The 25,720-nt window shown below is 37.7% G+C and overlaps 1 protein-coding gene across 2 annotated transcripts in view; it reads left to right on the top strand.

Moving 5' to 3' along the window:
- LOC128646019 (cadherin-1-like) overlaps positions 1–25,720 on the top strand; it is a 306,436-nt gene that overhangs the window by 123,269 nt on the left and 157,447 nt on the right. For both annotated transcript variants that reach the window (XM_053699411.1, XM_053699412.1), the window contains exons 9-10: positions 12,217–12,399; positions 21,740–21,981. In XM_053699411.1, the coding sequence (XP_053555386.1) occupies positions 12,217–12,399; positions 21,740–21,981 (425 nt within the window). The remainder of the gene's footprint in view (positions 1–12,216; positions 12,400–21,739; positions 21,982–25,720) is intronic.

The following is a 25,720-nucleotide window of genomic DNA, read 5'->3' on the forward strand; positions in this document are numbered from 1 at the left end:
TAAAATAAATACAAAGTTGCCTGTAAAATAAATATAAATTCTAAAATAGCTACAATATAATTATTCGTTATATTGTAGCTATATTAGGGTTTATTTTACAGGTAAGTATTTAGCTTTAAATAGGATTAATTTATTTAATAAGAAATAATTTATTTTGTTAGATTTAAATTATATTTAATTTAGGGGGGTGTTAGGGTTAGGGTTAGACTTAGGTTTAGGGGTTAATAACTTTATTAGAGTAGCGGCGAGGTCTGGTCGGCAGATTAGGGGTTAATACTTGAAGTTAGGTGGCGGTGATATTAGGGAGGGCAGATTAGGGGTTAATACTATTTATTATAGGGTTTGCAAGGCGGAAGTGCGGCGGTTTAGGAATTAATACATTTATTATAGTGGCGGCGAGGTCCGGTCGGCAGATTAGGGGTTAATAAGTGTAGGTAGGTAGCGGCGACGTTGGGGGGGCAGATTAGGGGTTAATAATTATAATGTAGGTGTCGGCGACGTTGGGGGCAGCAGATTAGGGGTTCATAGGGATAACGTAGGTGGCGGCGGTATCCGGAGCGGCAGATTAGGGGTTAATTGTATAATGTAGGTGTCAGCGATAGCGGGGTCAGCAGATTAGAGGTTAATGAGTGTAAGGTTAGGGGTGTTTAGACTCGGGGTACATGTTAGGGTGTTAGGTGCAGACTTAGAGAGTGTTTCCCCATAGGAAACAATGGGGCTGCATTCGGAGCTTAACGCTGCTTTTTTGCAGGTGTTAGATTTTTTTGCAGCTCGAACTGCCCCATTGTTTCCTATGGGGGAATCGTGCACGAGCACGTTTTTCAAGCTGGCGGCTACCGTAAGTAACGCTGGTATTGAGAGTTGAAGTAGCGGTAAATTATGCTCTACGCTCCCTTTTTGGAGCCTAACGCAGCCCTTCAGAGAACTCTAAATACCAGCGTTATTTAAAAGGTGCGGAGGAAAAAAAAGGAGCGTTAGCTACGCGGGTCGTTACCGACAAAACTCTAAATCTAGCCGTTAATTAATTAACTACAAGTACCTACAATTAAATAAACTAAAGTACAAAAAAACCCCCACTAAATTACAAAAAATAAAAAAAGATTACAAGAATTTTAATCTAATTACACCTAATCTAAGCCCCCTAATAAAATAAAAAGCCCCCCAAAATAATAAAACTCTACCCTATTCTAAAATACAAAAGTAATCAGCTCTTTTACCAGCCCTTAAAAGGGCTTTTTGCGGGGCATTGCCTCAAAGTAATCAGCTCTTTTACCTGTAAAAGAAAATACAATACCCCCCCAACATTACAACCCATCACCCACATACCCCTATTCTAACCCACCCAAACCCCCCTTAAAAAAACCTATCACTAACCCCCTGAAGATCTCCCTACCTTGAGTCGTCTTCACTCAGCCGAGCCGAAGTCTTCATCCAATCCGGGCAATGTGGTCCTCCATCCGGGCGAAGTCTTGATCCAAGCGGCAAAGAAGAGGTCCTCCATCCGGGCGATGTCTTCTTCCAAGCGGCATCTTCAATCTTCTTTCTTCAGGATCCATCTTCATCCCGCCGACGCAGAACATCCATCTTTCCTGACGACTACTCGACGAATGAAGGTTCCTTTAAATGACGTCATCCAAGATGGCGTCCCTCGAATTCCGATTGGCCAAGGGGCGCTGAAGAGGTCTTCCATCCGATTGAAGTCTTCATCCATGCGGCCTCCTCAATCTTCAACCATCTGGAACGGAGCCATCTTCAGACGAGCCGACGCGGATACATCTTCTTCAACCGACGACTTCCCGCCGAATGGATATTCCTTTAAGTGACGTCATCCAAGATGGCGTCCCTCGAATTCTGATTGGCTGATAGGATTCTATCAGCCAATCAGAATTAAGGTAGGAAAAATCTGATTGGCTGATTCAATCAGCCAATCAGATTGAAGTTCAATACGATTGGCTGATCCAATCAGCCAATCAGATTGAGCTCGCATTCTATTAATAATTTTATTATTTTCGGGGGCTTTTTTATTTTATTAGGGGGCTTAGATTAGATGTAATTAGATTAAAATTCGTGTAATCTTTTTTTTTTTTTTGTAATTTAGTGGGGGTTTTTTTGTACTTTAGTTTATTTAATTGTATTTAATTGTAGGCACTTGTAGTTAATTTATTTAATTAATTTAATGATAGTGTAGTGTTAGGTTTAATTGTAACTTAGGTTAGGATTTATTTTACAGGTAATTTTGTAATTATTTTAACTAGGTAGCTGTTAAATAGTTATTAACTATTTAATAGCTATTGTACCTAGTTAAAATAAATACAAAGTTGCCTGTAAAATAAATATAAATCCTAAAATAGCTACAATGTAACTATGAGTTATATTGTAGCTATATTAGGGTTTATTTTACAGGTAAGTATTTAGTTTTAAATAGGATTACTTTATTTAATTAGAGTAAATTTATTTAGTTGTATTTAAATTATATTTAATTTAGGGGGGTGTTAGGGTTAGACTTAGGTTTAGGTGTTAATAACTTTATTAGAGTAGCGGCGATGTTGGGGGGGCAGATTAGGGGTTAATAATTGTAGGTAGGTGGCGGCGATGTTAGGGAGGGCAGATTAGGGGTTAATACAATTTATTATAGTGTTTGTGAGGCGGGAGTGTGGCGGTTTAGGGGCTAATACATTTATTATAGTGGCGGCGAGGTCCGGTCGGCAGATTAGGGGTTAAAACTTGTAGTTAGGTTGTGGCGACGTTGGGGGGGTCAGATTAGGGGTTAATAAATATAATGTAGGTGTCGGCGATGTTAGGGGCAGCAGATTAGGGGTTCATAGGTATAATGTAGGTGGAGGCGATGTGCGGTCGGCAGATTACGGGTTAAAAAATTTTATTATAGTGGGGGCGATGTGGGGGGGCCTCGGTTTAGGAGTACATAGGTAGTTTATGGGTGTTAGTGTACTTTAGAGCACTCAGCACTGTAGTTAAGAGCTTTATGTTCCGCGTTAGACCATAAAGCGGTAGGAGTCTTGTCGGTAGAGGGTGTACCGCTCACTTCTTCCAAGACTCTAAATACCAGAGTTAGGCAGATCCCATTAAAAAGATAGGATACGCAATTGACGTAAGGGGATCTGCGGTATGGAAAAGTCGCGGAATAAAATGAGCGGTACACCTTTACCTGCCTGACTCTAAATACCAGCGGGTGGTAAAAAGCAGCGTTAGGACCCCTTAACGCTGCTTTTGACGGCTAACGCAGAACTCTAAATCTAGGCGAAAGTAATTAAATTACATATTATATTTTCTCCTCCATCCGGTTTTAGGTCCATTTAAATTAATTGTAAACAGACATCAACTTACAAATGACATGTTAAAAAAAGTCCTTAATTAGAACCTTTGTGTGTGTGGGAGTGCAGGACTCATAGTAAATACTGGCAGTGGCATACCGCTAAAGAAAACAACTGTAGCCCTCACTTTTAAAATATGTGGATGGTTAATCCACAAAGAAGGATGATTCCGGTCCACATATTTCACTTTTCATATTTTCTTCTGCAACATCAAAACAACTAGAATCCTGACCTGAGTCCTGCTTCTGGGGGTGGGGCGCTATTGCAGGCAAGGCTCACCAGTTAAAGGGATATTAAACACTTTGAGATTGTAACATAAAATGATAAATCGTATATATAAGAAAAACTTTGCAATATATTTTCATTATTTATTTTGTCCCCTTTTACTGTAATTCCAATCTGAAATTGTAAGCTTTTCATTTCCTGTTAGAAATGGAAGTGCAGAACACTGTTATATTCCACACAGCCATTGGCTGCACACTCTAGTGACCTATTTATAACTGTTCCTAATTGGCCACAGCAGAGAAGGTAACCTAAGTTACAACATGGCAGCCACCATTGTTTTATAAACACTTAGGTCTAGATTTAGAGTTTGGCGTTAGCCGTGAAAACCAGCGTTAGAGGCTCCTAACGCTGGTTTTAGGCTACCGCCGGTATTTGGAGTCACTCAAAATAGGGTCTAACGCTCACTTTTCAGCCGCGACTTTTCCATACCGCAGATCCCCTTACGTAAATTGCGTATCCTATCTTTTCAATGGGATTTCTCTAACTCCGGTATTTAGAGTCGTTTCTGAAGTGAGCGTTAGACATCTAACGACAAAACTCCAGCCGCAGGAAAAAAGTCAGTAGTTAAGAGCTTTCTGGGCTAACGCCGGTTCATAAAGCTCTTAACTACTGTACTCTAAAGTACACTAACACCCATAAACTACCTATGTACCCCTAAACCGAGGTCCCCCACATCGCCGACACTCTAAAAAAATTTTTTAACCCCTAATCTGCCGACCGCCACCTACGTTATCCTTATGTACCCCTAATCTGCTGCCCCTAACACCGCCGACCCCTGTATTATATTTATTAACCCCTAACCTGCCCCCCACAACGTCGCCTCCACCTACCTACACTTATTAACCCCTAATCTGCCGACCGGACCTGAGCGCTACTATAATAAAGTTATTAACCCCTAACCCGCCTCACTAACCCTATCATAAATAGTATTAACCCCTAATCTGCCGACACCTAACTTCAATAATTAACCCCTAATCTGCCGACCGAATCTCGCCGCTATTCTAATAAATGTATTAACCCCTAAAGCTAAATCTAACCCTAATACTAACACCCCCCTAAGTTAAATATAATTTAAATCTAACGAAATTAATTAACTCTTATTAAATAAATTATTCCAATTTAAAGCTAAATACTTACCTGTAAAATAAATCCTAATATAGCTACAATATAAATTATAATTATATTATAGCTATTTTAGGATTTATATTTATTTTACAGGTAACTTTGTAATTATTTTAACCAGGTACAATAGCTATTAAATAGTTAAGAACTATTTAATAGCTAAAATAGTTAAAATAATTACATATTTACCTGTAAAAGAAATCCTAACCTAAGTTACAAATAAACCTAACACTAGACTATCAATAAATTAATTAAATAAACTACCTACAATTACCTACAATTAACCTAACACTACACTATCAATAAATTAATTAAATACAATTGCTACAAAGAAATACAATTAAATAAACTAGCTAAAGTACAAAAAATAAAAAAGAACTAAGTTACAAAAAATAAAAAAATATTTACAAACATAAGAAAAATATTACAACAATTTTAAACTAATTACACCTACTCTAAGCCCCCTAATAAAATAACAAAGCCCCCCAAAATAAAAAAAATGCCCTACCCTATTCTAAATTACTAAAGTTCAAAGCTCTTTTACCTTACCAGCCCTGAACAGGGCCCTTTGCGGGGCATGCCCCAAGAAATTCAGCTCTTTTGCCTGTAAAAAAAAACATACAATACCCCCCCCCCAACATTACAACCCACCACCCACATACCCCTAATCTAACCCAAACCCCCCTTAAATAAACCTAACACTAAGCCCCTGAAGATCATCCTACCTTGTCTTCACCATACCAGGTTCACCGATCGGTCCAGAAGAGCTCCTCCGATGTCCTGATCCAAGCCCAAGCGGGGGGCTGAAGAAGTCCATGATCCGGCTGAAGTCTTCATCCAAGCGGGCCAGAAGAGGTCTTCCATCCGATTGAAGTCTTCATCCAAGCGGCATCCATCCGGAGCGAAGCGGCAGCATCCTGAAGACCTCCACCGCGGAACATCCATCCTGGCCGACGACTGAACGACGAATGACGGTTCCTTTAAGGGACGTCATCCAAGATGGCGTCCCTCGAATTCCGATTGGCTGATAGGATTCTCTCAGCCAATCGGAATTAAGGTAGGAATATTCTGATTGGCTGATGGAATCAGCCAATCAGAATCAAGTTCAATCCGATTGGCTGATCCAATCAGCCAATCAGATTGAGCTCGCATTATATTGGCTGTTCCGATCAGCCAATAGAATGCAAGCTCAATCTGATTGGCTGATTGGATCAGCCAATTGGATTGAACTTGATTCTGATTGGCTGATTCTATCAGCCAATCAGAATATTCCTACCTTAATTCCGATTGGCTGATAGAATCCTATCAGCCAATCGGAATTCGAGGGACGCCATCTTGGATGACGTCCCTTAAAGGAACCGTCATTCGTCGTTCAGTCGTCGGCCAGGATGGATGTTCCGCGGTGGAGGTCTTCAGGATGCTGCCGCTTCGCTCCGGATGGATGCCACTTGGATGAAGACTTCAATCGGATGGAAGACCTCTTCTGGCCCGCTTGGATGAAGATTTCAGCCGGATCATGGACCTCTTCAGCCCCCCGCTTGGGCTTGGATCAGGACATCGGTGGAGCTCTTCTGGACCGATCGGTGAACCTGGTATGGTGAAGACAAGGTAGGATGATCTTCAGGGGCTTAGTGTTAGGTTTATTTAAGGGGGGTTTGGGTTAGATTAGGGGTATGTGGGTGGTGGGTTGTAATGTTGGGGGGGGGTATTGTATGTTTTTTTTTACAGGCAAAAGAGCTGAATTTCTTGGGGCATGCCCCACAAAGGGCCCTGTTCAGGGCTGGTAAGGTAAAAGAGCTTTGAACTTTAGTAATTTAGAATAGGGTAGGGCATTTTTTTATTTTGGGGGGCTTTGTTATTTTATTAGGGGGCTTAGAGTAGGTGTAATTAGTTTAAAATTGTTGTAATATTTTTCTTATGTTTGTAAATATTTTTTTATTTTTTGTAACTTAGTTCTTTTTTATTTTTTGTACTTTAGCTAGTTTATTTAATTGTATTTCTTTGTAGCAATTGTATTTAATTAATTTATTGATAGTGTAGTGTTAGGTTAATTGTAGGTAATTGTAGGTAGTTTATTTAATTAATTTATTGATAGTCTAGTGTTAGGTTTATTTGTAACTTAGGTTAGGATTTCTTTTACAGGTAAATTTGTAATTATTTTAACTATTTTAGCTATTAAATAGTTCTTAACTATTTAATAGCTATTGTACCTGGTTAAAATAAATACAAAGTTACCTGTAAAATAAATATAAATCCTAAAATAGCTATAATATAATTATAATTTATATTGTAGCTATATTAGGATTTATTTTACAGGTAAGTATTTAGCTTTAAATTGGAATAATTTATTTAATAAGAGTTAATTAATTTTGTTAGATTTTAATTATATTTAACTTAGGGGGGTGTTAATATTAGGGTTAGATTTAGCTTTAAGGGTTAATACATTTATTAGAATAGCGGCGAGATTCGGTCGGCAGATTAGGGGTTAATAATTGAAGTTATGTGTCTGCGATGTTAGGGAGGGCAGATTAGGGGTTAATACTATTTATGATAGGGTTAGTGAGGCGGGTTAGGGGTTAATAACTTTATTATAGTAGCGCTCAGGTCCGGTCGGCAGATTAGGGGTTAATAAGTGTAGGCAGGTGGAGGCGACGTTGTGGGGGGCAGATTAGGGGTTAATAAATATAATATGGGGTCGGCGGTGTTAGGGGCAGCAGATTAGGGGTACATAGGGATAATGTAAGTAGCGGCGGTTTACGGAGCGGCAGATTAGGGGTTAATAATAATATGCAGGGGTCAGCGATAGCGGGGGCGGCAGATTAGGGTTTAATAAGTGTAAGGTTAGGGGTGTTTAGACTCGGGGTACATGTTAGAGTGTTAAGTGCAGACGTAGGAAGGGTTACCGCATAGCAAACAATGGGGCTGCGTTAGGAGCTGAACGCGGCTTTTTTGCAGGTGTTTGGTTTTTTTTCAGCTCAAACAGCCCCATTGTTTCCTATGGGAGAATCGTGCACGAGCACGTTTTGAGGCTGGCCGCGTCCGTAAGCAACTCTGGTATCGAGAGTTGAAGCTGCGTTAAAAATGCTCTACGCTCCTTTTTTGGAGCCTAACGCAGCCTTTATGTGGACTCTCGATACCAGAGTTATTTTTATGGTGCGGCCAGAAAAAAGCCGGCGTTAGTTTTTCGGGTCGTTACCGACAAAACTCCAAATCTAGGCCTTAAACTTTACACTTACTTTGTCACTATTTAAACAGCTAATGAAACTTTAACAAATACATCTCAGACTAATCTTTTCTTTCAATGCATCATTCTATCTAGCATTTATTCAGTGTTTAATGTGCCTTTAACAGGTAAGGAGCCTGTAGGGGAGGCCTGCTGTGTATCTTTACATTGGTGGCAATATTTTGTGTTGAGAAATATGAATGTGCATAGGTGGAGGAACATTTTATTTGGGAACTGTAGTAAACTAGTAGGCTGGCTGTTGTGTGGTTTAATCAGCTGGTGTTTGCAGTAAAACGTTCCTCCCTATATAAACATGTTTGTGTGTGGAGCCGCTAAAAGCAAACAAATGTTCATGAGAGCAGCTGTCTGTTGTTTTTTTTTTTGTTAAATGCAAAACAGCTAAGCTTAGGAAAGAGCCCATCTGAGAGGTCTGCACTGATTTGCTGTGCAGCAATGCACATAGTAGCAGTTTCTAGCAGCTAAAGCCTAAAGTACAGTATATTGTTCAAGCAGTTGTTACTTGTCATTTACATGTTCTATGTTCTCCCCTGGACCTAAGGAACTAATGGGCTCACTACCCAGCTGTAAAATGAATATAATATTATGTTGCACAGTATCACTGCTTTTGGGCTAGAACAGTTATACGGCTAGAATACAGGGAAGAGAGTGACCAATATAATAATTATGAAAACAGTTATAATTTTCCAGAATTAATTTATACATTTTGATTAATTATCTGTTTAATAATCCCACTGAGAGCCAGATAAGGTTGTCAGCTGTCCTGGGCACAGTTGTCTTTTGGATTACACAAGCTTTCCCCACCAAAGCTCTTACCTTAGACCCAACAATGCAGTTATTTTACCCTTTGGCTGCCAGTAAACATATAAATTAATAATTGTACCTCTTTGGTTGCCAGTAACATGTAAACAATAGAGATTTGACATCCCCACTTATTTCTGCTTCATATTTGTGATACATTGAGGCACAGGAGCCTTTTACATTTAGCGAACACTCAGCCTTTTTATAAAAAATGGACAATGTTGGAGAGAGTGTCCAGTATTTTTTTCAAGATTTTACTGGACAGCCAGCAAAAATACTCAACTATCTGGTTGAATTATTATCCATATTTTTCTGTAGGCTTGAAAAATATTAATGATTGATTATGAATATTTTTTCACTGACGTTTGGAAGAATCAAACCTACAGAATAATATTACATAGACACTTGGGTCTGTTTCTGTAACATTCTGGTTCTTAAAGGAATATTACACACCAGAACTAGTAATATATCTAGTGTTAAAATGATGAATCACAGATCACACCGGGTTAAATTATTAGCTGTTGCTGTTTATATTTTATGTGAAGCAAATTTTGTCCCAGCCATGTTACACATTAATTCCATTTCATGTTCTTGTAGGTCGATGCCTTGTGTCGGTCTGTGTTTGTTTTCTCCAAGTGCAAAGAACCAGGTTTTCTGTCATGTTTAAGCTTTTCCAGTCAAAATATAAATGCACATAGATTTATTACATTGTTGAATAGAATCATATTTGCAATAAACATGTATTGGCAAAAATGCTTCTAGTAAAAGTTATCACTGTTTTCTCTGCACGTGCATGTGAAGCATAGCTAGATATTCTCAGTGCACCAGCATTTTAAATAATGCAGCTGCTCAGATCATCAATGGGGCTTGTATCATGTAAGCAATTAACACATTGAGTCATTAACATGTAGCACAAGCACCTTAGGCTCTCTGAGCAAGTGCTGCATTTAAAATGCTGGTGCACGGTGCATATTTAAATACACTTTTGAAACAGCTATAGCTTTTATTAGAAGCATTTTTGCTAATGCATGTATATTACAGAATTGCTTCTGTTCAATACCGAAATGCACCCATGTAGTTTCCCATTTTGGCTGGAATATCCCTTTAAGCAGGCTGATAGACAGACAGAGCTCTAAACTTGTATGTGTGCAGTGCACTATTTAATGCACATACATCTGATTGATAACGTATATTTCAGTATCTAGTAAAAATATTGCAGCAGAACATGGCTACTAGGTGTTTAATTCTTGTCTTCCTCTTTTATTTATTTATTTTGTATGTCTGTATAATTAAAGGGACATGTACTGTAAAATAGTTTTCCCCTTAATGTGTTTACAATTACTTTTTTTTACAAGCTGCAGAATATAAAATGTATGGGAAATTGCTCATTTAGGTTTATTTTTGTATATAAAATAGCTGTCTCTGGTAAATAAAACCACAACCCAATTAAATGGGCTGAGCTTTGAGGGAAAGGAGATATAATTAACTTATCTCTCTATATTTAAATGAAATTCACCTTATCTGATCTCTCTATACACAGTGAGAACATTGGAAAATTAAGATATCTTTCTGTTCCCCCACCCACTGGGAGTGTGATTAATTCTAAACATTCTTGTTTACATAGCTTTTTTTAACCAGTATTTAACTATTGAAATGCTCAGTATACAACAGGCAAAAGCAGCGCTTTCAAAATATACAATAAAGGTAAAGGAGCTATTTGTAAACAAATTAAAACACTCCAGCAGATTAAATGGATCAATAAAGTGGAGAAAAAAGGGGAAAAGGAGGCAGTTGGGGGCTCTTGCCAAATGTTTGCCATGGGGCCCTGGTTTGTTTGTTCACCCCTAGGAACATATATGTAACAGGGTTAGGCTTGAAATGTCTGCATTGTCTACTTACGGTTTTCAGCATTAAAAACCCCCCACAGTTTTCATAGTTAAATTATAGGAAATGTGGCAAAATAAAGAAATAAGTATATTGCAAAGATTTTTTTTATTTTTTTTTTAAATTTTCAAAATAGTTTTATTGAGGTTTATACAAACAAATGACAAATTACATATTTACTGAGATTTTCTTGTTGCATACATTATACAGAATTTCGGCCCATTGGGCCTTGCTTAACAAACTTTTCTATATGCCTTAAAATGTTCTTATTGGCTGTTCTTATCGGTCCAACAGAGTCAGTGCCTTTAAGTGAACAGTGTGTCCAGTGACATCGAACATAATCTTTTAGAGCTATAGGTAATAGGAGAAAGAGTACACACAACAGAGTCAGTGCCTTTAAGTGAACAGTGTGTCCAGTGACATCGAACATAATCTTTTAGAGCTATAGGTAATAGGAGAAAGAGTACACACAACAGAACAATCATTTTTAACCACTGTCTACTGGTGACAAATCAAACAAAAAGCAATCAGAGATATGCTGCGCAACCTCAAGATTTTTTTTTTAACTAGGCATAATGAAACATTTTATATCACAATCTCAGAGGGTTTCACATCCCTTTTAAGTGTTTTCTCAATCAATTTGCAGGGATTCAATACATCAAGGGTAAGGTTTTTGCAATAATACTTTTCTCTAATGTAATCATAAAGAGAACTGAGAGACGCACTCGCTGAGACAGAGCAGAAGCTAGAAAAACGTCTGTGCTTGTCCACAAGGCCAGCGTCACTCAGGGTGCAGTCTCTTTTTGCACACTATGCCTTTTCACAGAGAAAAAATATCCTGTAGTATATCAGTCTGATCCTGCCCAATGACAGTCCAGCACCGAAATACCAGGCAATTCTTCTCTGAACAAGACAAACAACAACCCCAGACGTATGCAAAAAGAGGCTGCACCCTGAGTGGCACTGGCCTTGTGGACAAGCACAGAAGTTTTTCTAGCTTTTGTTCTGTCTCAGTGAGTGCATCTCTCAGTTCTTTTATTTTTATGTAAAGTACTCTTAGTTCTCCCTAAGAGTAAAAGGGGGAAACCAGATATGGACTCCTTGCACACATGCCCTAGAGATATGGAACTGCACCTCACTGACGAGGCCCAAGGGAGGCCGAAAAGTACATCTGGGGTTTGTTGTTTGTCTTGTTCAGAGAAGAATTGCCTGGTATTTTGGTGCTGGACTGTCATTCGGCAGGATCAGACTGATATACTACAGGATATTTTTTTTCTCTGTGAAAAGGCATAGTGTGCAAAAAGAGACTGCACCCTGAGTGGTACTGGCCTTGTGGACAAGCACAGAAGTTTTTCTAGATTTTGTTCTGTCCTAGTGAGTGGGTCTCTCAGTTCTCTTGTTTTTATCTAATCATCACATTTTATTATTGTACTACTCTGTTCTTAAAGTTCCTTATTCATAAAGGGGAGATATAGGGAATGTAGTAAATTTATGCCTCTCTGGGAAATGTGTATTATGGAAAATCTTACAGTACCATCTGTTTACTCTCAGTATACTGCAACTGTCCCGGAAAATGATGTGGGCTATGAAGTTGAGCGCTTGACATGCACAGATGAAGATACCGTGGGTTCGGAAGCCTGGAAAGCCGTGTATAGGATTATAAGGGGAAACGAGGCAAACTTTTTTGCTGTCACAACAGTTGAAGACAACAACGGTCTTTTAAAAACCATCAAGGTAAACTGAGTTAACGATCTATTGTTTATATATGGGCTTAATAAATCTGTATTCGCTGCTGTCTTTACAAAAATTAAAAGTATTATTTATGCACATTATTATTGTTCTTTTTATTTACAAAGCACCAAGAATGAAACTATACATTATAATGTAAATAATTACACCAAGTGCAAATGGAGGGAGATTTAATGATAAATAAGGTAGAGTTAGATGTTGATAGTGTTCATTGATTTCTCTGTCGTACCTTCAACTTCATCTTCCTAGACCTCAGCCTCCTTGGCTTATAAGTGTGTGTATGAATGTGCATTAGTCCACTAGTCCTAGACTAGTAAAAAAGGTCACTGGAAACTTGGATAGTAATAGAAGAAAGAAAAATACGCACTCCCTGCTGTTTTCATAGAAAAATTTATTTAATAGGTGGTATTTCAGGAACAAAGCCTCGCCTTTCTTTCATGTAAGTAGCAAGAGTCCATGAGCTAGTGACATGGGATATACATTCCTACCAAGAGGGGGCAAAGTTTCCCAAACTTTAAAATGCCTATAAATACACCTCCCACCTCACTCATACCTTAGTTTTTCAAACTTTGCCTCTCATGGAGGTGGTGAAGCAAGTTGTGCTTGATTTTTCTTCTGTGATAGGCGCTTCTAAGCATATTGAAGCCCAGTTCCTCTGAAGTACAGTGTTTATCTGAGGGATGTGAAGGGAGTGTTGCCTAATGATGCCATGTTTTCACCTATGGGAAATCTATTCTAAGGCTCTCTGTAAATCGGTTGCAGGGATTAATCTGCTGCCTCCCTTTACAGATCAACATTATACTCCTCTAACCTCTGCTGATATGTCTCAGTACTGGTTTGACTGTCTGCTATATGTGGATGGTTGTCTTACACAGTAAGTATATACTTTCATAAAATAAGACACTCTCAGCTATGGATTGGGAAATATTTAATTTAAGTTGTTATATATTGTTTGTATCCATGCCTTGAGTCAGTAATTCAGTGCTCTTTTTTAGAGACTTTATTTGTGGCTAAATATTTGTCAAGGTTGATAGAGTCTGTGAAACATACAGGTTTTTTTGGAGCTAGTTATTTATAAATTAGGATGCTAAGTATTATGTTAGCCTCATGGAATGTTGATAATCACATTTTATGCAGCTATAATAGAATTATCCACTATGCTTTATTTTGGTTCATTTAGTTTTTTTTGTATATACAATCAAAATTCTTACCTGCTTTTTAGAGTGATAGGTATATTAGAAATCCTCTTCAGCTTTGCATGTCGCACATGTGATGATGCTATTTGTCATAGGGTGACGTGTCATCATTGTGTGCCATTTTTTTGGCGCCAAAAATGTAAATGTTCCTGCCAAAATTGCTGTTATAAGCTCCGCCCCCAGCTCATTCAGTGTTCCCAGTAAACACATTTTTTTCACTCTGTTTCCCATTCTCTCAAGCCTGTTATATGAGAATATATATATATATATATATATATATATATATATATATATATATATATATATATATATATATATATATATATATATATATATCATATATATCATATATCATATATAGGAGCATGGATATAAATTTGAAGAATTAATTTATTTTTATTTTTTTCTAATTTTTCTTTTTTTTTGCAATTATGTCTCAAACTGAACCTGCCATAGGATTTGAGCTGCCTAAACAGGTATTTAACAAAGCCAAGTATGCATGTTGTAATTAAGCTGATCTAAATTATTCAGCTCTATTATGTGTCTCTTGTTTAACAAATTGTTAAATATATCTATGAGTACAAATACACACACTGTTAGCTAAAGAGAAGGCAATGACTGCTATTTTGCCTTCAAATAAATGTAAACGGTTTTGTAACATTTTCCTAAACTTAGTGAATTAAGTTCTGACCTTCAGCATACTGACGTATCCTCTACTGATGGGGTCTCCTCTGAATCAGAGGATGCCACGTCAGAGACTGATATAGACAAATCTCCTTTTTTTATTTAATTTAGAATATATTTGTTCTCTCTTAAAGGAAGTTTTGTTTACTTTGGGTATTGAGGAGTTTAAATCTCCTGATGATAAAGCTAGTAATTGTTTAAATTCTATATTTAAGACTACTGTTATTACTCTTGAAGTATTTCCTATTCCTGACGCTATCTCTATTGTGATTGTTAAAGAATGGTCCAAGCCTGGTTACTCTTTTAACCCTTCTTTTAGGTTTAAGACATTGTATCCTTTACCTGTAGTCAATGATCCTTTAGATAGGAAGCTTGAATATTGTCCAAGAAGGGCATATTTACAATCTGGCTATATTCTTAGACCTGTTATATCTATGGCTGATGTTGCTGCTGCTTCTACTTTTTGGTTGGACAGTTTAGCACAGCAGTTGTCTTCAGATTCTGAATTATCTAACATTATTCTTTTACTTCAACATGCAAATCACTTTATTTGTGATGCTATATTTGATGTTAGGAAGATCAATGTAAAATCAATGTATTTAGCCATTCTAACTAGAAGAGCTTTATGGTTTAAATCTTGAAATGCTGACATGGTGTATATAACTAGATTATTGTCTCTCTCTTTTCAAGGTAAAAATCTTTTTTGGTTCACAATTGGATTCTATTATCTCCACTGTTACTAGGGGTAAGGGAGTTTTTCTGACACAAGACAATAAATCTAAGGGTAAATTTAAAGCTCCCAATCATTTTCGTTCCTTTCGTCAGAATAGAGAATAGAAAACTACTCCTTCCCCTAAGGCCTCTGGCTCTAATTGGAGACCATCTCCGAATTGGAATAAATCCAAGCCTTATAAGAAACCAAATCCTGCCCCTAAACCTATATGAAGGTGCGGCCCTCAAGCCAGTTCTTCTGGTAGGGGGCAGACTAAAGCTATTTCAAAGGGTTTGGACAGACTCTGTCCAAAATCAGTGGATTCAGAATATGATTTCTTAGGGGTGTCAAATAGGATTCAAAATAAGACATCCTTTGGGAAGATTCTTTCTTACCCATGTAACAAAAAAAACCAGTAAAAGCTCAAGTCTTTCTGAAATGTGTTTCAGATCTAGAACTTTCAGGGGTAATTTTTCTCAGCTCCACAGCAGGAACAAGGATTGGGGTTTTTATTCAAATCTTTTAATTGTACCTATGAAGGAAAATTCTTTCAGACCTATTTTGGATCTGAAAACTTTAAATGGTTTTGTAAGAGTCACAACTTTTAAGATGGTGACTATAAGGACTATTCTGCCTTTTGTTCAGCAAGGTCACTTCATGTCCACAATAGACTTACAGGACCCTTACCTTCACAATACGATTCATCCAGATCACTATTGTTTTCTGAGATTCTCTTTTCTAAACAAGCATTACCAATTTGTCGCTCTTCTGTTTGGCCTTGCCACAGCACCAAGAATATTATTAATAGTTTTAGGTGCCCTTTTATCTGTAATCAGAGAGCAGGGTATTGCAGTGTTTCCTTATTTGGACGATATTTTGGTACTAGCTCAATAGATTTCCAGATAGATTCAGTGTCCATGACTCTATCCCTAACAGAAAAGAGACATTTGAGATTTGTTTCAGCTTTTCTAAACCATCAGTCTCTTATCCTTTGCTTCAGTGGCTATGTGCATGGAAGTTTTAGGTCTCATGATTGCAGTATCGGATGCAATACTTTTTGCTTGTTTTCATATGAGACCTTTACGGTTTTGCATGTGGCACCAATGGTGCAGGGATAATACTCAGTTATCCTTTTGAGCCTATGCATTCTCTGGATATTACATTACTTTCTTGGAAAGTGTTATTTCTTTTGGCTATCCCTTCTGCTAGAAGAGTTTCTGAATTGTCTGCTCTCTCTTGCGAGTCTCTGATTTTCCATCAAGATAAAGCTGTTTTGCAGACTTCATTTAAATTTCTGTCTAAAGTTGTGAATTCTAACAACATTAATAGGGAAATTTTTGTTCCTTCCTTGTGTCCTAATCCTAAGAATACTCTTGAAAGGTCTTTACATTCTTTGGATGTGGTAAGAGCTTTGATATATTATATTGAGGCTACTAAAGATTTCAGAAAGACTTCTACTCTATTTGGTATCTAGCTCCAGGAAAGCCTCTGCCATTTCTCTGGCATCTTGGTTGAAACTTTTTGTTCACAAAGCTTATTTGGAGGCGGGGTAGTCTCCGCCTCAGAGAATTACAGCTCATTCTACTAGATCAGTTACCACTTCTTGGGCTTTCAAGAATGAAGCTTCAGTTGATCAAATTTGCAAAGCAGCAAATTGGTCTTTTTTGCATACTTTTTCTAAATTTTACCATTTTGATGTGTTTGCTTGTTCAGAAGCAGCCTTTGGTAGAAAGGATCTTCAGGCAGTTGTCTCAGTTTGATTCTAGTGCCTTTTGATTTGAGTTTTTTTGACATTTTTAAGAAAACAATTATTTTTTTGGATTTAATTTCTCAGCAGATTTAGCTATTATATGATATCCCATAAGTCACTAGCTCATGGACTCTTGCCACTTACATGAAAGAAAAAATAATTTATGTAAGAACTTACCTGATACATTTCTTTCATAGTGGCAAGAGTCCATGAGACCCACTCTATTTTTTGTGGTTATGATTTTTTTTGTATAAAGCACTGTATTTTTTCCAGTTCCTCTTTTTGTATGCTTTTTACTCCTTCTTTTACACATCACTTCTTGGCTACACGTTAACTAAGGTATGAGTGAGGTGGGAGGTGTATTTATAGGCATTTTGAGGTTTGGGAAACTTTACCCCCTCCCAGTAGGAATCTATATCCCATAAGTCACTAGCTCATGGACTCTTGCCACTATGAAAGAAATGAATTTATCAGGTAAGTTCTTACATAAATTATGTTTTCTCATACTAACTGAATTAACACAAATAGAGATTATTTACACTCTAAGCTCCACCCCAAACACAGAAAACTGCCCTATGTTCTATGTAGGGATGGGCGAATGTTGTGCAACATTTGAATTAAACAAATTTTAACACATTCGTTCATTTTGAATTTCGAATGTTTGTACAACATTCTAACATTTGTTTAATGTAATAGTATTTCTAATGATATCTTTAAATGTAATATTTAATTAGAATTTTTTTTTTTTTTTTTTTTTTCAAAAGCTTTATTGAACATAAAATTACTGCGTACAACACAGAATTAAAACAGTTACATATGCAACAATGTGGTTACAATGATTCCATATACATAACACAGTGTTTCGACATATATGAGTTGTAGATATATTTATCGTTCAATAGGCAAATTTAGATTGCATAGGTAAGTTATTTAAACTAGGTAAGAAAAAAGAAAAAAGGAAACAATTCAATTAAGTGAATGAGAAAATACAATGAACAATTCAAATGGATGTGTAAATGTATATTCATATGTACATGATTCCTGCAGAAACGTAAATTGTTGTGTCAGTGATTATCGGGCTCTTGAAATGACCTTCTGTTCAAGTCAAAGTAATAGGAGAAGGCATCTGGCTTGTCAGCTAAGGGTAGTCAGTGAATATGCATTTAAGAAGTGGATGTTCGGGTGGTGGTTTTGGGTGTGGGGGTTGTCTGATTAAGATATTCCTCCCACAAAAAATATATCGAGTCATAGTCGGCTACTTGTTTGTTACGAGTAAAGCGATATTTTTCTAGTTGAAGAGATTGGGTGGTTGTTTCTCTCCAGACCTGGATAGATGGAAGTGTATTGCATTTCCAGTTTTTGGGAATTAGTCGTTTTGCTGAGTTTGTCATGATGGTCAGTAGGGCTAGTCGGAGTTTGCAAGTTATTTTGGTAAATTTATTAAAGATGAAAAACCAGATGTCGAGCCTGAGACTTAGAGATAGAACTTTTTCGAATTCGACTCTGATAGCTTCCCAATATGTTTGGGCTGTTGGGCACGTCCACCAGATATGTGTGGGAGTGCCAATGTTGTGGCAACCTCTCCAACACTCCGGTGAGTGTGTGGGGAAAATGGTGTGAAGTCGGTGAGGTGTATAGTACCATCTATATAGTAACTTAACATTCATTTCCATTACATAAATGGATGAGGAGGATTTTGTCATGCAAGAGAAGATTTTTTGCCATTCTTTAGGGGTTTGTGTAATGCCTATCTCTGTTTCCCACTTTTGCGTGTACGAGGGGAGAGATGTGCTGCTCGGTTGCGTAAGTAATTGGTATGTAAAAGATAGAAAGCCCCTGTGTAGGGTGTCATAGATGCAGCTGCTTTCGTAACCCGTATGGGGGCGAAAAAGTAATAGCTTATGTGGATGTTTGACAAGGAAGTCTGTTAGTTGCTGGTATTTAAACCATTCTATATGTATTTTGTCCAGGATGGGGGCCAGTTCGGTTAAGGGTTTGATTTTCCCGTTTTGAATGACTGTAAGGCAGGGAGAGGAGTTTATAATGTGAGGTGTTTGAGATGTTTGTGTGGGGAATGGTATTGGAGAATCTGGATTTTCACAAAGGGGTGTTAGTGGGGAGGGTACTGTTGAGATATGGTTATGTTGTTTTATGGATGTATCCCATAGTTTTAAAGTTTCTCTAGTGATTATTGGTAGATATGTAGGTAAGTTTCTTTTGGAGGGATGTAGCCAGCACTTGCTGCCAAGATGTGAAGTATTCGATAACGAGTGCTCTAGAATTCGATAACGAGTGCTCTAGAATAGAATTTTTCTAATAGATTAAAATTATGCAATATTCTAATTCGAAAAATTTGAATTGATATATTTGTAATAGTATTTCTAATACTCTCTTTAAATTCAATATTCAAAATAGAAACATTCAAATTGATATATTTGTATCAATTTACTAAATTCCCTACCACATGAACTATTGAGCTTCTGAATAGTATTTGTTAAATCGAATGTTACATTCAAAATTTCGAATGTGGATATTTAATCTAATTATGAACATTCGAAAATGAAAGTAACATTTGAAACCTAGAAATAACATTTGATTATCGAATTTTAATGGATTTTTATTTTTATCAACATACAATTGTCCAAAAAGGAATGTCCACAGGACAATTCATTCTACCAAACGAATTACTCTTACAGCACATTTACCCATCCCTAGGTCTGTGGTTACATAGGGTGGTTTCTGTGTTTGGGGTGGGGCTTATGCTCCAAATAAACAGTGAGTGTGGGTTGCTCATAATAATAATTAAAATATATATATATATATTAATTAATATTATAAACGCACCTATAAAATCACTTTTTAAGTTAAATTAACCCCTTAATGACATGCGTCGTACAGGGTACGTCGCACACAACCTGGTCTTTAAAGACCAGCGACGTACCCTGTACGACGTTGGGGTTGAAAGCGGCTGGAAGCGATCCTGAACGCTTCCAGCCGCTTTCCGGTTATTGCTGTGATGCCTCGATATCGAGGCATCACTGCAATAACATTTTACCCCATCTGATGCAGAGACGGGATCGTGGGCGGGATCGCTGGGGGTGCGCACGGACGCGCCCGCGTGCACGGGTAGGGAGCGGGTGGGAACCATTACACTATGGAACAGTTTTTGTTTATATTTAGAGGGAGAGAGGGGGGTATATAAAATTTTAAATATATAATCTAAGTGATCTGGGAGGGGGTGGGGGTTTAGTCTTGGGGGGGAAGCTACACTACAGAAAAGTGGGGGGAAAAGATAAAAAATATATTTTTTTTTGTAAACTGGGTACTGGCAGACAGCTGCCAGTACCCAAGATGGCTCCCAAGAATGTAGAGGGGGAGGGTTAGAGAGCTGTTTGGGGGGGGATCAGGGAGGTTTGGAGCTAAGGGGGATCCTACACAGCAGCATATGTAAATATGCTATAAAAAAAAAATAATAATAATAAAAAAAGATACCTTTTATTTTAGTACTGGCAGACTTTCTGCCAGTACTTAAGATGGCGGGGACAATTGTGGGGTGGGGGAGGGAAGAGAGCTGTTTGGGAGGGATCAGGGGTTCTGATGTGTTAGGTGGGAGGCTGATCTCTACACTAAAGCTAAAATTAACCCTGCAAGTTCCCTACAAGATCCCTAATTAACCCCTTCACTGCTAGACATAATACACGTGTGATGTGCAGCGGCATTTAGCAGCCTTCTAATTACCAAAAAGCATCGCCAAAACCATATATGTCTGCTATTTATGAACAAAGGGGATCCCAGAAAAGCATTTACAACCATTTGCGCCATAATTGCACAAGCTGTTTGTAAATAATTTCAGTGAGAAACCTAAAATTGCGAAAAAAATTAGTTTTTTTTAAATTTGATCGCATTTGGCGGTGAAATGGTGGCATTAAATATACCAAAATGGGCCTAGATCAATACTTTGGGTTGTCTACTACACTACACTAAAGCTAAAATTAACTCTACAAGCTCCCTACATGCTCCCTAATTAACCCCTTCACTGCTGGGCATAAAACACGTGTGGTGCGCAGTGGCATTTAGCAGCCTTCTAATTACCAAAAAGCAACACCAAAGCCATATAAGTCTGCTATTTCTGAACAAAGGGGATCCCAGAGAAGCATTTACAACCATTTATGCCATAATTGCACAAGTTGTTTGTAAATAATTTCTGTGAGAAACCTAAAGTTTGTGAAAAAATTTGTGAAAAATTGAACAATTTTTTTTATTTGATCGCATTTGGCGGTGAAATGGTGGCATGAAATATACCAAAATGGGCCTAGATCAATACTTTGGAATGTCTTCTAAAAAAAATATATACATGTTAAGGGATATTCAGGAATTCCTGACAGATATCAGGGTTCCAATGTAACTAGCGCTCATTTTGAAAAAAAAGTGGTTTTGAAATAGCAAAGTGCTACTTGTATTTATTGCCCTATAACTTGCAAAAAAAGCAAAGAACATGTTAACATTGGGTATTTCTAAACTCAGGACAAAATTTAGAAACTATTTAGCATGGTTGTTGTTTGGTGGTTGTAGATGTGTGACAGATTTTGGGGGTCAAATTTAGAAAAAGTGTGTTTTTTCCCATTTTTTCCTCATACTTCATAATTTTTTTAATAATAAATTATGAGATATGATGAAAATAATGGTATCTTTAGAAAGTCCATTTAGTGGCGAGAAAAACGGTATATAATATGTGTGGGTACAGTAAATGAGTAAGAGGGAAAATTACAGCTAAACACAAACACCGCAGAAATGTAAAAATAGCCCTGGTCTTTAAGGGAAAGAAATTGAAAAATGGCCTTGGTCCTTAAGGGGTTAATTTGGAAAAATAAATGCAATTATTTAATACATAGCTATAACATAAGAGTATTTTTAGAGTGTTCCTTACCTTTTTAAAAGGTGTTTTTAACAATGACAATACTAGATTTGTTTTTCTTGTTGCAGCCATTGGATTTTGAGCTGAAGAACCAGTACATACTCTCTATCACTGTGACAAATGTTGCAAATTTTTCGGTACCACTGACAACCTCTACTGCAACGGTAACTGTGATGGTGCAGGATGTTAATGAAGCCCCTATATTTGACCCAGCGGTAAAAAGAATAAATGTTAATGAGGATCTGCCCAGTGGTCAAATAGTTGCTTCCTATACAGCTACGGACCCAGATAAGACAAATCAGAATATAACGTAAGTTGGAATTTGAATTAAAAAATACTAATATAGGGGTGGAGCTAACTGTCAAACTCAGCAGACACACTTTCAAGGGGCTCCTTGAGAAATCCTACTAAAGTTTTGCTATATTTAACTGTAAATTATAAAAACTCACTAAATAATAGCCCAAAGTCTCACAAGCAGTGACCGATAACTCTCTACAGCCACAGTAAGGAGAAAGGAAAACAAAAACCTAAGCAAACTCCGAGCTTCAGAGTACGACCAAGAGAAAAGTGTCTGTCACTCCAAACTAAATTCAGAGGGCCGGGGCTCCGCTCCGGAGGTTAATCTAACTACCACTTCAGCAACAATCACAGAATCGGCATTAGCTTGAGCTTAAAGAGGTTCTGAAACGGAGACAGGGGGCACCGCTATTTATCCTCAACCCGGACAGTGAGAAACTGTCAGACATAGCGGCTATGTGAAAATCGCCACTCTTCATCCTCCAGGGCGAAGGAGACCTCATCTTGGACTGCCCTTCGGAGGGTTGGGGCTCCGTTCCGGAGGTAAATCTGCTTGTTGCGTTACATTGAAGCGGATTGACCTGCTACTGAAAGCGGCTTTGCAAAGAAGATCGCGATCGCTGCTGGATACCTTATCATCAGATAAGTAGCCAAGACCATAAGTTTTACACAACACTACATCAGTCTGTACAGCCCTAGGTATCACGTAACCACCACTAAGAGACTCCCATACACTATATTTGCTGTAAACAAGCAACTGATTTGGGATATATTTATGCGTTAAAGGAAAATTGTACTTTTGGCGCAAATCAACATTTTTGTTCTTCTTCACACTGCTGGTAACTGCGTCACTGCCCCTGCAGGAGGCCCAGGCGGGAACTGTACATTCTACTTACACATACAATGAGATCTTATTCTGTGTCCTCAATTGCTGCAGATTAAATAAACTCTGGTCGACATAATTACTCCAGTTGGAGTGTACTGAGCCACAGTAGCCCCTACATACTACGTTATATAGGACATTGTTTATTATTATATATGTATGCTTTAAATAGGAGGCGAAGTGAACCAAAGAAGGAGAGTAACTGCTGAGATCCTCAATACGACTGCAAGAGTTTAGAAACTTTGAAATTATATCCCATAGACATTTGCAAGCAATCCTAAAGTGTGTGCATCTTTATCCCTACTTAGGACATATCTCAATTGGACAATCTCTGCAATTTATATTGATAGAACCTCTACAATTTTTTTTTACATTTTTTTTTTTTTTTGGTTTCTGACTTTCCGCCTGCCTGCTTCGCATATCACATGGTTGACACGTGATTGATACCTAGGGGGTCACAGATCATCTTAACCTATTGGCGCAGCTCAGTGGGAACTGAAAATATTCCCATTGGCGGCACATTGGCTCCTGACTGCACGTGTAGTGTCCTTAATTGGCTCGTGACTGCATGTGTAGTCTCCTAAATTGGCTCATGACTGCATGTGTAGTCAGTGAGTGGGACAGCAGTGTGTTTGCAGCACGGGCAGTAGTCAATCAGACTCACCGAGCTCTGAGGGCGACAGCTTAAACGCTGAGCTGAAGTCAGAGGGTTTTTTTTTAAGCTGGCTCCCAGTAGTGCATTGCTGCTCCTGTTCTTGATATATGGATAGGAAGGGGAAGCTTAAAAATGCTTGATGATGAAATGCAAGTGTCTTTATCTAATATTCCACCAAATATTCTGAAATTGTGTTCATCCCATCAACCTCATACATCCCATTAAAATAGTAAGTAGCCGTTGGTGTTATTAAACTTTTTTTAATTCTTGCACATATATACTGTTACTTGTAAATACATTTCGTTATTATATCATTTATGTATGTGTCCGTATCTCTTAAAACAAGTTAGTTTAACCTCCTGTTTGCCAGTACAACTGAATTACTGTGTCGCGAAATGATGTAGGTCTAAAAAGTGTGTCGCCAACATAAAAAGTTTGGAAAGCTCTGCTCTACAGGCTAGTAGAAAGAAGTACTATTCATAATCAAGTTGATAATTTCAAACTCAACGTCCTCTATAGGCTAATAACCCAGGAACAAGTAAATATGTCTCACTCAAACAGGAAAAAAACAAAACAATCAGAAGGTCCCAAAAGGACGGTAGCAGACCACTTTCCCAGCAAGTTTATTACAGAAAGAGACATATCAGATGAAGATTCCAGAGATTCACTGATTAGGCAAAGAGAGCCCAAAGAACATGTTTCACAGGAAAATCCCCACGTAGAACTGTTCATATCTCACTTATAGAACTAATCAATTCCCTGTCATCTAAAATGGATTCTCATCATACATCTTTAAAACAGGAAATCAAGTCATCAGTTGCCGAGCTCAGAAGAGACATTGATACACTGGGCAAAAGAACGTATATCCTCAAAAGAAAACATGAGGACTTAGCGACTGATCATGCTAACCTGTTATCGTATTCTCAATCACTGGCTCAAATGATTTCAGATCTCGAGACAAAGTTAGCAGATTTGGAGGACAGATCGAGACGCAACAATATCCGCATGCGAAGAATACCTGAAAGCATCTCTGCTAATGAATTACCTGAATACCTCTCTGATCTTTTTAAAGCCCTACTAGGCTCACTACAGGATCAAGAGCCGAAGATAGACAGAGCTCACAGAGCACTCAGATCTACGAACTCTAACCAGGAACAGCCAAGAGATGTTATAATACAACTACATTATTATACGTTCAAAGAAAAAGTCTTGAAAGCAGTCTATCTAAATAAAAACCTTCTTACAAGGACCCTCTTCTACATCTCAACCCCAACAAGATCCCCCCATCTCTTCGCGCTGCTGCTCCTGAGTGGGATCCTAAGCCTAGACGTCTATCTCCAGCCCACAAAAGGAGAAACCTGTCTAAGCGAGAACTGAGATAATTTGGCTGTTGTCTGAAATTGAACTTTTGGAAGCTTCTAGAAGTTATCATATAATCAAGACTTTTACTGAAAAGCATAAGTTATGTTTGAATTCTTATTGTTGGTTCAATGTATTATCTCCAATGTTTTCTACTTATTCTCCAGATTAAAAAAGACCAATGAAGCATCTTGTACGATTCAGCTATTCCTCTCTCCCTTCAGAGAGACTGGGGCAACATACATCACTTAGTGACACTGTTTAGCTCCTGAGATTGTACTTTGGCGTCATTGGTCCTGAATTACTCACAGTTAAACCCTGGATAGATCTACTGTATATTTCACATATACTAAATTATTCTGACAAGTGTAAATGTAAGATGTTAATGTCTCTACATTATAGATAGATAGATATCTCTTCTCTGGCTACCTTATATATATATATATATATATATATATATATATAGATAGATAGATAGATAGATAGATAGATAGATATCTCTTCTCTGGCTACCTTATATATATCACAGAGTATTTGATCAATAAAGATCAAAGTATCACACAGATCTCCCTTCCTCATCTCCGAGGGACTAAAAAAAAGCACTCACTTCAACATATCTATATGGCTACCAGGTCTATAAGTATGTTCCCATTCTCTTAAATACTGAACTTTGTGTGTCCCATTATGCCATAGGTCAATTGTTTATATGCATGGAGTAGTCCTGAGCTGGGCCGGAGAAGGTATCATTCAAGCACTATTCAAATAGAAAAAGAGTGATAAGTAGTTATAAGTAGTTATAAAAGTTATCGATATTTCATATAATTAGGTCATTAGGACCAATAAGACAAGCATTTT

Source organism: Bombina bombina, chromosome 1, assembly GCF_027579735.1.
Source record: "Bombina bombina isolate aBomBom1 chromosome 1, aBomBom1.pri, whole genome shotgun sequence".
NCBI lineage: Eukaryota > Metazoa > Chordata > Amphibia > Anura > Bombinatoridae > Bombina > Bombina bombina.